General features: G+C 33.4%; 1 protein-coding gene across 1 annotated transcript in view; it reads left to right on the top strand.

The window, feature by feature from the left end:
* Positions 1-10,876, top strand: part of LOC145694511 (protein rhomboid-like) — a 133,532-nt gene extending 122,656 nt beyond the window's left edge. Inside the window, exon 4 of the mRNA XM_081770822.1 lies at positions 4,214-10,876. Within this exon, the coding sequence (XP_081626948.1) occupies positions 4,214-4,537 (324 nt within the window). The 3' untranslated portion in view covers positions 4,538-10,876. The remainder of the gene's footprint in view (positions 1-4,213) is intronic.
* The last annotated feature ends 1,791 nt before the right edge of the window (positions 10,877-12,667 follow it).

The raw sequence follows: 12,667 nt of genomic DNA, 5'->3' as shown, positions 1-12,667 counted from the left end.
AAACATTTTTAGTCAATAATGACCCAATTTGGATCAAAGGCCTATTTCACTATCTTAGTAGGAAAGACCCTTTACTGTGCAATATTACTAAAATAAATTATACGAATCTGGCAACATTGAGTTGATTTTTAAATATGCTGTCCATTTATTTAAGCTGTAAGAATTACGCAATTTTGTTATTTCTTGTTTTGCACATTTTATTGGGAAAAAAGACAAACCAGTTACGTTAATTTACTATTGTTTTCTCCATTGTTTTTTTCTAGGCACACAGAAATTAAAAATATTTCTAATTGGTGCATTTCTTAACGTAGTACGATATTCGCACTAATATCAAAAGTAATTAATTATCATTGCTACGGTCACTTGCGTTTTTCTTTTGTTAAGGCGCACGGTGACTCAGTGGTAGAGCGTTCACCTCTTGTGTGAGAAATTGCTTCGATTCCAGGCCGATTTAATTTGTGGTAGACAAGATCGTGTACATGACTGTTCTCGGGCTTCTCCCGTTTCCTCCCACTTTCTCATCCCCCTCACTAATTATCAATCTTTTCTAGACTAGTAAACTATAGCGTTCTTTTTTATTATGTCTTTGTTTTCTTGTATGAGTATATGAGTGTATGTATGAGTGTATAAGTATATGTAAGGAGTAGCTAGGTTGCGACAAGGGTCCCCGAACTGACCTCATGAAGTTTAAATTAATTTTCATGGTAGCCTCTCTAGTGTTAGAGTACACAAAGGGAGCGGAGAATCAGTAATAACACGCACAGACTTCAGAGTAATTAAAGTGGTGTAAGCCTAGGTATTTGCTGCACTACAAACCACGCCCTTGCTTTTTAATCTCTCATCTCTCTATACACATTTCATTCGATTTCGTCTTCCTCTGCTCTCTATTTTTGCACTCGTTGCCACATCTCCGATGAGACCTCGTGTCCCCCATCAACTGTTTTTCCGCAGACAGTAAAAAAATATACGTATTCACTTTTGTTATGCATGTATTTAGATGGTCCTCAGTTTTAATATTTCGTGGTCATAAATTTGGAAGGGTTTGTGGCCCACCCAACCGTTTTGTCCGGGAAAGTACGAAATATATATTCCATTGTTTCACATCTTCTGTATCTGTATGTAATTTCATTTGCTTCTATCTACTTCTACTTGCGCGCTTGGCACCCATTTTCAAATTTTCGAGTGGGGGTTTTGTCCTCAGGAACAGTTTTTCCACAGAAAATTTTAAAAAATCATTCGTGTATATTTCATGTCTAGTATCTACCTGCCAAATTTGATTGAAATCGGCTTGGATGACTCCAGTGGAAGCTTTGTGGTGGACAAACACTGTATGCATGGGTTTTCTTGGATTCTCCCTTTTCTTCCTACTTTCTTTATTCCACCATTTCATTCATTTCTCATCATCACCGTCTCCTTTAACCTAGATGGCATAACGTGGGACGTAAAACTTGAAGACTTCATTTAATTTTCTTTTCCAGTGGAACGTCTCTTTCCAGCAAAGTTTATGAGATGTAGGTCTACAACTTTAATTCGAGATCTAAGTTAATTCCTGTCGGGAGTCGAACACATATTCTGCCCCAAACGTGAAACATATTAAATTTTATATCACTATTCTGTTAGAATTGAATGTTTATTCATAGTAAACAGTTCATGGAAATTTTTATTGCCGTTTTGAAGATCCATTTTAATTTATTGAACAATATACCATCGAAATCAAATTAAACTAATCAATCTAGTAGTGCACTAATAATAAAGTATGGCCTGGAAGATTGACTAGTCACTCATTCCCCCTCTTTTATGTAATAGTACATATAGATTATATTGTAAATCTGCAGCTGATATGCTTTAGAAAATGAATTAACATAAATGTAACGTTATACAGTATATTGTAATGTATCGCGTGCTTATATACACCGTATACAAACAATACCTGTGCTCTTGTTTGTAAAATCACCACATGGATTTACTACTCGTATACATCACGTGGGATTACTACGAACATCAGACGACGAACCACTGGCACTTCCTTAGAAGCATATGACGACAGGACAGCAGTAGCGCCACCGCTATCTGGAGGCCTATAAATTCGGCAGCAACCAGCGGATCAGTACCAGTTCTCTGGTGTCCCTCTTACTGTTTGCTTCGGAGCATTAGGAAAACCTAACCACAACCTCTAGTCTGCTTAGGGACTTTTGTGTATTCCTTTTCCTCCTGGCTTAGCCTGATTCGGGGCTCTGTTGGTTCTCCTACCACAGTTGCTTAGCCTGCTTCGGGGCTCTGTGACTTCTAACCCCCCCTTCCCACAACCCCTTCACTGCTTGCTTCGGTGCATTGAGGTTTCCTTCGCCACTCTGTTAGCCTGCTTCGGGTCTCTGTGGAGATCCTGTTTCTCGGCCACACAATCAAGGACTACCTAATTTCAACCTGATAAATTAGAGGGAGCACTTTTGTAGTATTTTCTGTAAATACGTACTGTAAATAAACCAGTAGTGGGAGTCGATTCCGGACCTTGTTTTATTACCTAGCTGTGCCTACAAGAAGTTTTACAATGTACATACGAATATAAAGTTCACATTTAGAAAGTATAATTATATTTTTCATGTTTTAGACTTTTGATATTCATATTTTCTAATTTTTTCCGTTCTCACTTTGCTTCTCTCTAATAACAACCTTTGGAATGGAAATCATTACGTCTAATTTAAACTTATACATTATAGAAACATTTTCAGTACTATGAAGAACAATCTATTTTTAAAAAAAAAACTTTCAGGCGTGAACAAGAATTTAAAAGGATGCAATTTTCTTTTCTTGATTACTTTACCTTACTGTTTTCTCTCCAATTCACTGCTCTTTATTTCTGGATATTTTCCATTCGTACAACATTTATGATTCAAATAAAACGGACAATTTGGAAATATGTTTGATAATCCTTCCTAACTTAAAATGGATTCCTCCAGAATAAATTTATCCCGTTTATCATTCTTGACTTACTTTTCTTTTGTCCTTATTAAATCAGAAACATAATCATGTTTTATGCATATTACTGACCTAATGCTTAGCTCCGAGGTGGTCCGAATTCATTCACTTCGTTAGTGGTGGCGCTTAATTATATTTTTTACAGAGGCATTGCACAAGCATTGGAAGTATGTTACAAAAGATGCAACTATAATCACGTTTTCATTTACAGAAAGAAAATAGTGAAAAATACGACCTGTCACTTGTTCTACAAAAATAAACACACTGCTGAACAAAACTGCACTTATTTAATATAAAAAACACATTGTGTTTTTTATATTAAATAAGTGCAGTCTTGTTCAGCAGTGTGTTTATTTTTGGGATTTTATTCGCAAGACGTTAACTATGATTGTGTCACTTGTTCTACTATAATCACATGGATCCTTTCCCTCTGCATACTAGAGTGCAGAACCGCGTTGCTACAGTTGCAGAACGATGCTCTTCTACTAGACATTCCGAAATATTTCGAAGTTCACGGTGACTATTTGATACTCTCTTGCACAGGTAACCTGTTTATCTAAATTGTACTATACGTGAATTGTCACGAGTTGGGCTCTTACGATTTTTCCATGAGATGTATGTTATTTAGTGATTATAGATCCAGAATCATGATACTTGAACACGCGAAGTAATTTTCTACACTTTAGGAATCCATAGCACTAATATCATTGGTGAAGTTCATCAACAATCCATAAAGGAACTGTTTAGATTCGTCTTACGTTTAACACAACCTTGAATATGATAAAAACAAGGTGTTGCTTATGATAAACTTTAAAATCTCGAAGATATCGTGTATATATATCTATCACATAGCCCGACCCCAACAAGGAAATTTCAATTCAAGTGTACATGACTCATTCAGTTTTATCAGTATTTTTTAGTATTTTATGTATTAATGTAGAAATAACATTTTAATTAAACACAAACAAACTATTTGCTGAGATGAGCAAAACAAAATATTCACATAAAGTACTACATACGTGTTACAGTTTCGCCAACTAACACTTTGGCTTCATCAGAGACAGTGAGATGAAGCCAAAGTGTTAGTTGGTGTAAGTGTAAGACGTATGTAGTTTTTATGTGAATATTTTGTTTTGCTCATCTCAGCAAATAGTTTGTTTGTGTTTAATTATATACAAAGCGAAGCTTCTACTTATGGAAAACATTTTAACCTTGTTCTTCTTTGTTTTCTTTCCAGAACTTTAGGCAACTTCGTTACAAGATCTATCGCACGTTTGCCGTAATTGTGATCTCTTTTGCTGACATCGCATTTTCCATCTACCATCACTTTCATGGAAATGTTTATCCTCGAATTGGCTGGGCAGCGCATTGCAGCGGAGCTTTAGCAGGATTCTTGTTAGGTTTGGCTATATTCCGAGTGGAAAAACAAAAGAATTGGAAATCACGCATTCGTTATGGTTCCTGGGTATGTGTTCTCACTTCGGTAACTGCAGGCGTCGTGTGGAATGTTCTACATGATCCATCCGTATCCAATACTACAGAAACCATCCTAGGCACTTGAGCATTTATTTATGAAGTGCCTTGTTTAGTAATGGTTAAATTAGAAGTTCTTCCTTATATTTTGTTACCGTCTTTATTAGATTGTGTTCTTTTTCTATTGTAAAACGGGTTAATTCACTATGACACAATGAGAGACTTTTTGAAGTGAGTGTCGTAATAATAGATCAAGAAATAGAAACCTCAAAACACGAATAGCTGATAGATTTAGTGATGTTTGTCAGTTGGTAAATACAACCAAAAAATTGGTTGTATCAGGTACTTAGATCATTATGTGAAAAAGTAGGAATCCCTAATTTGTTGTTCTGTCGTGGGAACAATTTTCAGGTTATTTTCTGATTCAGTCATACATCTCCGACAGTATATAGACTTAAGTATAACAAATTTAACGGAATTGCATTACTGCAGCAAATCTTCTCCATATACTATCAGAATTTTGTATGGACGAAGAAAAATTAGAAGACTACGAAATTTACAGGAAAAATTCATTGCTCACAATAAAATCAGACGATTTAATTTCTACTTAATTTCAAGTGCAAGGAAGGCAATGCAAGTAAAAGGCAAGGAAAATACCTTATATTAGCAATACGAAAGCAATCACAATCTACAGCATCCTACTATATTAAGGTGAGATAAATGAGTTTAACTTTATCTAATCCAGCTCAGTAAGTGGAATGTAGTCATCCCTCTGAAAACCTTTATTAAGTCCTACAGAGATTAATTCTACCGAAGTTAGAATTTTTGTTTAATAATAGTGTTAGATGAGTAAAACGAAACATATATCTAGTGTATGAAATCTATCTCACACTGAAAAAAGCCTTAACACGTGCTAGGGTATAAATGTTAGGGAATTTTCAATGGTTTGTAATTGTTTATGCAACTATTCTTTATGTGTTCACAAAATTGGCTGAAGAAGGTTTTATCTCTAACAAGCAAGAGAGAAGAAGACGATACAATTTGGATAAGACTCAGAAAATCTTAACCTCTACTAAGCGATACTCAGAAGTACTTTCTATTATAGGATATTTCAATTTCTACCAGTGCATGAAAGCTATCCAAATGAATATGGTATGTTCACATTTAAGCCATTTAATTTGGCGTTCTGAAATCAAGTAGCATATCGGATTAATTTCGATTAAAACATAAATCCGAAATACCGTATTATTCTAAAATTTATCAAGGACTTTTGGCCATATCTGCCATAACGTGGTAAATAATGTCTTCTAAGTTTCATTTACGTGTTTTTTTGTAACATTAATAGTTTGAAAAATGGCGTATAGTATTATTACTTCTGAAATTAAACAACGTTTCCTAGATAGATAGTGGGTATTTATACACTACATTTTATAAAAAATATTAACGAATATGTTAAATTCTATAAAATATCTTGAGAATTTAACAAAAGATAATATCGAGGGGATAAATTGTTCTAGGAACTGTTCCCATGCATATGTATATATATTAAAAAATATGTTAAAAATCTCGATTTGCTACAAACATAATAATTTTACTTTATTGTGAAACATGATATGAGAAAATTATTTGAGGACAAATAGAAGCATTTCGAATTAGTATCGTTAGTCATGATTTCCAGTCTGTTCAAAGAATTTTGTTTGCATTAGACTTATATTCGAATTAATTGTTAACAAATAAAAGGAAATGAATCAATTATACACAGTCTTTAAAGAATTTCATACTTGTAATAGCTTAGTATTTTATTCCTTTTGTTTGTGAATAGAACTACAAGGATAGACTCATTATAATGATACAGAAGTTTAACACGGAACAGTTTAGAGCTATAATATAGTAAATGCCAGTAGTATGAGATATCAAACGTTAAAATAGATGTAAACACATGATGCAAGCCTTACTATAAATGTTGCTAAGTGATATTAACAAAGAAATAAGTTTTCTGATTAGTATATCATAATCATAGCTTTTATCGAACTGATAAGTCCATATTTCTCTTTCATATAAATGGAAAAATTGTGTTCAGAAGTGTATCATAAATCATTTAACGTACAATACGAAGCAAACACATTTATTTTAAGATTTTATTAAATTCTCAAAAGATATTACTCAGAAATTATGTAAGTACATTACTTTGTACAACATTTACATGCACTGCGAAGAAAATGTGTTGTAAATTGCTGAAAAAAAAACTTACTAGCAAAATCATGAGCAAAACTGCCATTTTAAGCAAACTTATCTTGATATTATAAAATGTAGTAAGGAAATAAGCGGGCGAACTATTTTTCAAGATCGCACCTTTTAAAATAATTAAAAAAATTAGTTTACCATAAAATTTTTAAGTCATCAGAATAGCTAATTTATTTTATGGAAAGAAACTAAGATATTATTAATTGAATTTTATGTACAAATGTTATTATTCACAAAAAAATGCGTAATATGTAAAATTAACCCTGATATCCTTTGCTTCTGCAGTTATTATGCAAACTTAGCAAATAATTTTGAAATTTTTTTAGTAATAACAATGTTTTTCATGTGATATGTAAAGTTATTTAGTAGGCATTTGTAAAGTCAAAGGTATTACTCAGTAAATTGAGCTTTACATATTTGCAAGTGTATTTAAGTGATTTAATATGTTTATTTTTACATATATATGTTTTGCTCTATTAAAATTGTTCTGCTTTTTTGTTATGGAGTATCAATGCAACAAATCGCATTATCAGATATTGTTTGGGTTGTATCTTTAAGTACTTGATATTTGTATGTGCAAATTGTAACTTGTAAATCAAAACATATATAATTATAATATATATATATATAAATTTCACTTGTTAAAATGTTTTATCTACTGTTGTTAGTGTTAGAGCAAATAGAATTTTCAAGTTAATTGGACATAGGTAAATATATATATATGTACATGGTTGTAGTTAGAAGAAATAATTGTTACTGATGTTTTAGAGGGAAAATAAATGAAACAAGATTTCATAAATGCGTCATGAAAATCGTAAAATATGTTAAATGGCATAAAAGATGTTGACGTATATCGCAAGGTATCATAGAGACGTTTTACAACGTGTATTAATGTAATTACAAAAATCATAAAGACTGATCTTACGCCTTTTTATTATTCACGTGGTGCTTGAATAATTAATGCTACAAGAATTCTTGTAAAAAAAATCATTTTCGCCTAAATTATTTAATAACAGGGTTTTAACGATATACTGTGTGGCCTATGATGTGATTTTGACTCTCAACAATTGTTCATTACAACTCAGGCCAATTTTTTTTCGTAAATTTAGTAAGTCGTTACTTAAACATTTAGGATAGTTGATAATGTTTAGACAGGAATACAAGCAAAATTGAGGATATTTCATGATGAGTATTTGAGGAAATAAGCACATTTATTTATACAATACGTGATTGAAACTCTAAATTTATAACATACATGTGATTTTGTTTCCTGATATAGAAATCATCTAATATCTCGAAATCTAAATGGAAATTAAAATATATGTGGAATACATCCTGCGTGATATACTAACTGGCTATGGACGAATATACAAATTTAACAGTATACTAGTATAACTTGCGTAATATAAAAGAACAGCTCAATATGTAATATATATGTGTGTGTCTGTAAATAAATGTATATACGACAGCTAAGCTAATTGAGCGTACTTGTAATATATATAAAAATATTAAACCAAAGATATAAATCACATGACGTGAAATGATATTGATTTTGTATATTTCTATGACTTTAAATATAATTAATGTATTTGCATATAATTACTATTCTAAATATACTTGTATCGTGTTTACTATGATTTCTTTTTATTCTATGTGAAATTATTTTACAATGTGACATGCAAATGCATTTTTTTTTCATTGATAGCTTTCTTTCTAAATTTGTTAACTATTTTTGACTTGTTTTTCTGTGTATTGTACTTATTGATATATTTTTTTTTCTGTCGATAATTTGTGTTATTTCTTTCCTGAAGATCTACTCAATCAAAGTGTGCTTATAAACACATTGATATTTGTATATCTCTTCTGTAGACCTAATCAGTCAAAAGTGTGCTTATAGAGACACTCTTTTATAGGTTATTTGTGCTATCTTTGCTATAGATCTAACCAGTAAACAGTATGCTTACAACAGGGTATTACAAAAGTTTGTCACAATGTTTTGGAAATAGATTTCTCACAACAAAGTAAGAAATAGTTCATATAGACCTGTGGTCGGAAGTGCATAGTTTCGTGGTTATAGAATGCCGAAAACGTGAGAAAATGAACTTTAAATATATATAGTTCCACTAATATAGGACTGATCGTAATCGGCCCAAGATATCACTGAGAAACTAGTATGTGAAACATCCAAATATCCATCTCTCAGAACCTCCGTTACTTGCAGGCTGTTTGGGAGTACGTGATCACTTTCCACCTATCTCTCTTTAAAAATTGTTGGGCAAGTATTGGAGCATTCTAAAACACGGATATTTGAATAGTTCACATACCAGTTCCTCAGTGATGTCTTGACCCGACTACGACAGGCCCCATAGTAGTGGAGCTATTAACTTTAAAAGTTCACTAGTTTCACGTTTTCGGCACCCTGTAACTCCGAAACTAATCAATTTTTGAGCACAGGTTCATATAAACTTTTTTTTTTCTTATTTTAATATGAGAAATCTGTTCCCAAAATTTTATCACACATTTTTGTAGCCCTGTATACATACGCCTTATATCGGTAATTTAAGTTTTATCTTCTGATAGATCTAATTAGTCATAAGTATGCTTATTAACATACATCTTCTGTCGATAATTTGTGTTTTATGTCTGCGACAGCAGAAAAAGTTGCCATATTTTTGTTATTTTTTAGTGCAGATCTAGCCAGTCGAAAGTGTGCTTATGGACTCATTTCTTCTATCAGTAATTTATCTTATAACCATATCTGCTAGAAAAATTATAAATAACTTAGTTCACAATTCAACTATTATAATGTACTGCGCGACGTACATAGCTTCTTTTTCTACACTATAATCTCTTTTTCTTCTCACATTTCATCTTGTGACAGTACTCTTCCCTCCTAATTTAGAGCAAATACACTATATTATATCTGTTTATTTTCTATCCTCTAAGGAGAGTCTTTAAAACGTATGTATAGACAGAAGTTGAGTTCTTCCTAAACTTCTAGAATTGAAAGTGTATCTCGAATAACAACGTACTGTACATTGAATCACTATTGAGCATCTGGCATTATAATGTGGTATGTTACAGAGAATCTGGTGTGATAGAGGATATGTTATGATAATGTATGCTTAGATTCGAGTGCCATAATGTAGCACTTGATACCACTCTTACCATCAGAATTACTAATCCAAAGGTACTTTCGTATAACAAGTTATACAAGTTCTGTCGCGAAAATAAAGCGCCCATTTTTATTTTAAGCAATTTATTGAACCAATTCGTACAATTACTCAATATTCTTCTAAATACATCACTCCTGCTTCAACACACTTGTTCCAACGCGATTTCCATGCTTTATATGCGTCCTGGAAGTCCGTCACAGGGATGTCCTTTAGTAACCTGGTCGTAGCCGCCTTGATGTTCTTCAGGGTCCCCAAATGCTGTTCTTTGAGGATTTTTTTTTTTTAAATCTTCGGGAACAAAAAGAAGTCGGGCGGTGACAAGTCAGGACTGTATGGCGGCTGGGGGAGCGTTAAGATGCCGGCCTTGGTCAGGTAATCGGTCGCCAGAAAGTTGGTATGGCTGGGAGCATTGTCACGGTGCAGCTTCCAAGAATTCTTGATCTCGCGCCTGACACGGTTGACCCGTTGTTTTAGCTTTCTCAGTACTTCGACGTAGAATTCGGCGTTGACTGGTTGGCCAGGTGGAACAACATTCAAGATGGACTACTCACGGTTGGAATTGACCGAGCACTCACATAAGGGTTCACTGAAACAGGCACTGTGACTCTCCAGGAGCTCGGAGCCGACTGGCGCTGGTCGCGCTGCGTTCCCAAGTCTTCGCCCACCCTTCGCGCAAGCGGCAACGCTGTGCAACAGATAGTCGCGGCAGAAGAAAATGTGGCGCATTAATTTCGGAACAGACCTTGTACATGTTAGAAAGAGAGTGGTTTTTGAAACCATTCCAAAATATACAATAAAATATTATTTAAGAGTACGCTTAGGTTGGTGAGATATGTTTACACGTATAAAACTCAATTATTGGAGTTCAGTTATGCAATTTAGATGCTCTTTCATTAGTTGTGTTCATCTTACTGGGCTTTTTATGAAGATTGTAGATGAAAGGTATGCTTTTCAAAATTCTGCAAGAATACCAAAAAAAAAAAAAAAAAAAAAAAAAAAAAACGAAAGATGAGAAATCAATCGGTAGGTTTCATAGAGCGGAACCAATCACATGCTTGAGGACAAATTCTCATGTGTAGTTTTCGAGATAATCAACAAAAAAAACTTTTATGGGGCTAAAAATGTGTCATTCGTAGCCCACAATAACAAATTCAAAACCATGTTACCTATTAAGGTAAAACGGATAAGCCTTCCATTATGACACTAGATGTATGACAGTACATTTCTATGGTTAATGAGATACTATAATCTAAAACTATCAACAACACTTACACTTTAATTTCAAATACCTTTCAGTTAATATTCTCAGAGTATTGTATATTTTTTTAAAGTTGAAACCTTGTGTATTGATCAGTGGATCTTGTATTCTTTCTGTGCACTTTGTTTACTAGTGTTGTTTCTGCGAAGATTTGATACTATTGCCTTGAATGATGAGAAAAAAAAAATCTGGGAATTAGTTTGAATGCTTCCTATGATATATTAAAGATTAATATAGGATTTATCTGTCTTTTTTAAACACCAAAGTAAATCAATAAAAAGCACCGGTATGACGACAACTTATGGAAAATGTCCAGGGAACCAATCAGATTTCTCTTGCATTTTGTGCTGGGGGAATATTTCTCGTTGACATACGTAGTTTTGAGTTCAATGTTCGGTAATTCAAGTGTACTATGTGTTCGAGCGGCGATACGATATCACTATCGTAGTTACCATTAGAACAAGAGTCGAAAATTAATGCCTAAATAACTCACATACTATAATCATATATTAAACAAAGTTTAAGGTATTCTTTTCTTTTATTATATAATTCAACAGAGAAAGTAAAGATCCAAAGTGTAATGCACATTTGTTTTTGGAGGATAAGGGATCAGTTTCGAAATTGATCAATGTTTCATGTATATACAGGTTGGGCACAAAGTCGCATTTCCCAAGACAGATATTTCTTCACGTATTCAGGAAAATGAATTTGTGCCCACTCCGTATAGTGTAAACAAAAGCATACAAGAAAAACTTTTGAACTTAGCTGAATCTATTTCAAAACATTCATATTAATACGACCTGAATATCACTCATTTTGGCTTTGGAACTAACTTTAACTTCAAAATAATATCTGACCAAGGAAAATACTTGTTAACAGTCTGTATTATGATTTTGACAATGTATAATTGCCTTAATCAGATACAGTATATTTATCAGAGAGATATGTGTCTGATGAAGACAATGTTATATTACCGAAACAGTCACAGAAATGGTTGATAATAAGTGTAATTTTATTTTAGGGAGTTACAGCACATGGGCGTCCAAAAAAAATCTAGGGAGGGTCTCAAATCCCTGGTTACTATATTACGTTTGTTTTTTTATTTGTATTAAGAAAATCTTAAGAAATTTGATACATTTTCGTGAGCCAAGGGGGGAGGGAGGGCTCGGGCCCCACCCTGCCCTCCCCTTTGGGCGCCCATGCTACAGGGAGCAGTGGTAGAGTATTCACATTTGGTGTGGTGTGGGTCTCTGGTTCGATCCCAGCGCGCACCAAGTGTTGGACAAATATCGTGTGCATTGGTCTTCTCGGGGTTTTTCCGTTTGCTCCCACTTTTTTTTTTACTCCGCAAATTTTACTCATTTTCATCATCACTGTCTCCTTTACCCTACATGGTATAACCGTGAAACGTAAAACTGAAAGAGTTCTTTTCATTTTTATATTTTATTTTTAAATCATGTTAGTCTTTCATTCAGAGATTAATTGCAAAATAACATATAATACAGTGAAATACTTACAAATACTGTAACGCGTAATAAGT

The sequence above is a fragment of the Thermobia domestica genome, chromosome 9 (assembly GCF_964235325.1).
Source record: "Thermobia domestica chromosome 9, izTheDome1.hap1.1, whole genome shotgun sequence".
Classification (NCBI taxonomy): Eukaryota; Metazoa; Arthropoda; class Insecta; order Zygentoma; family Lepismatidae; genus Thermobia; species Thermobia domestica.
This window is presented reverse-complemented; position numbering and strand designations above follow the sequence as displayed.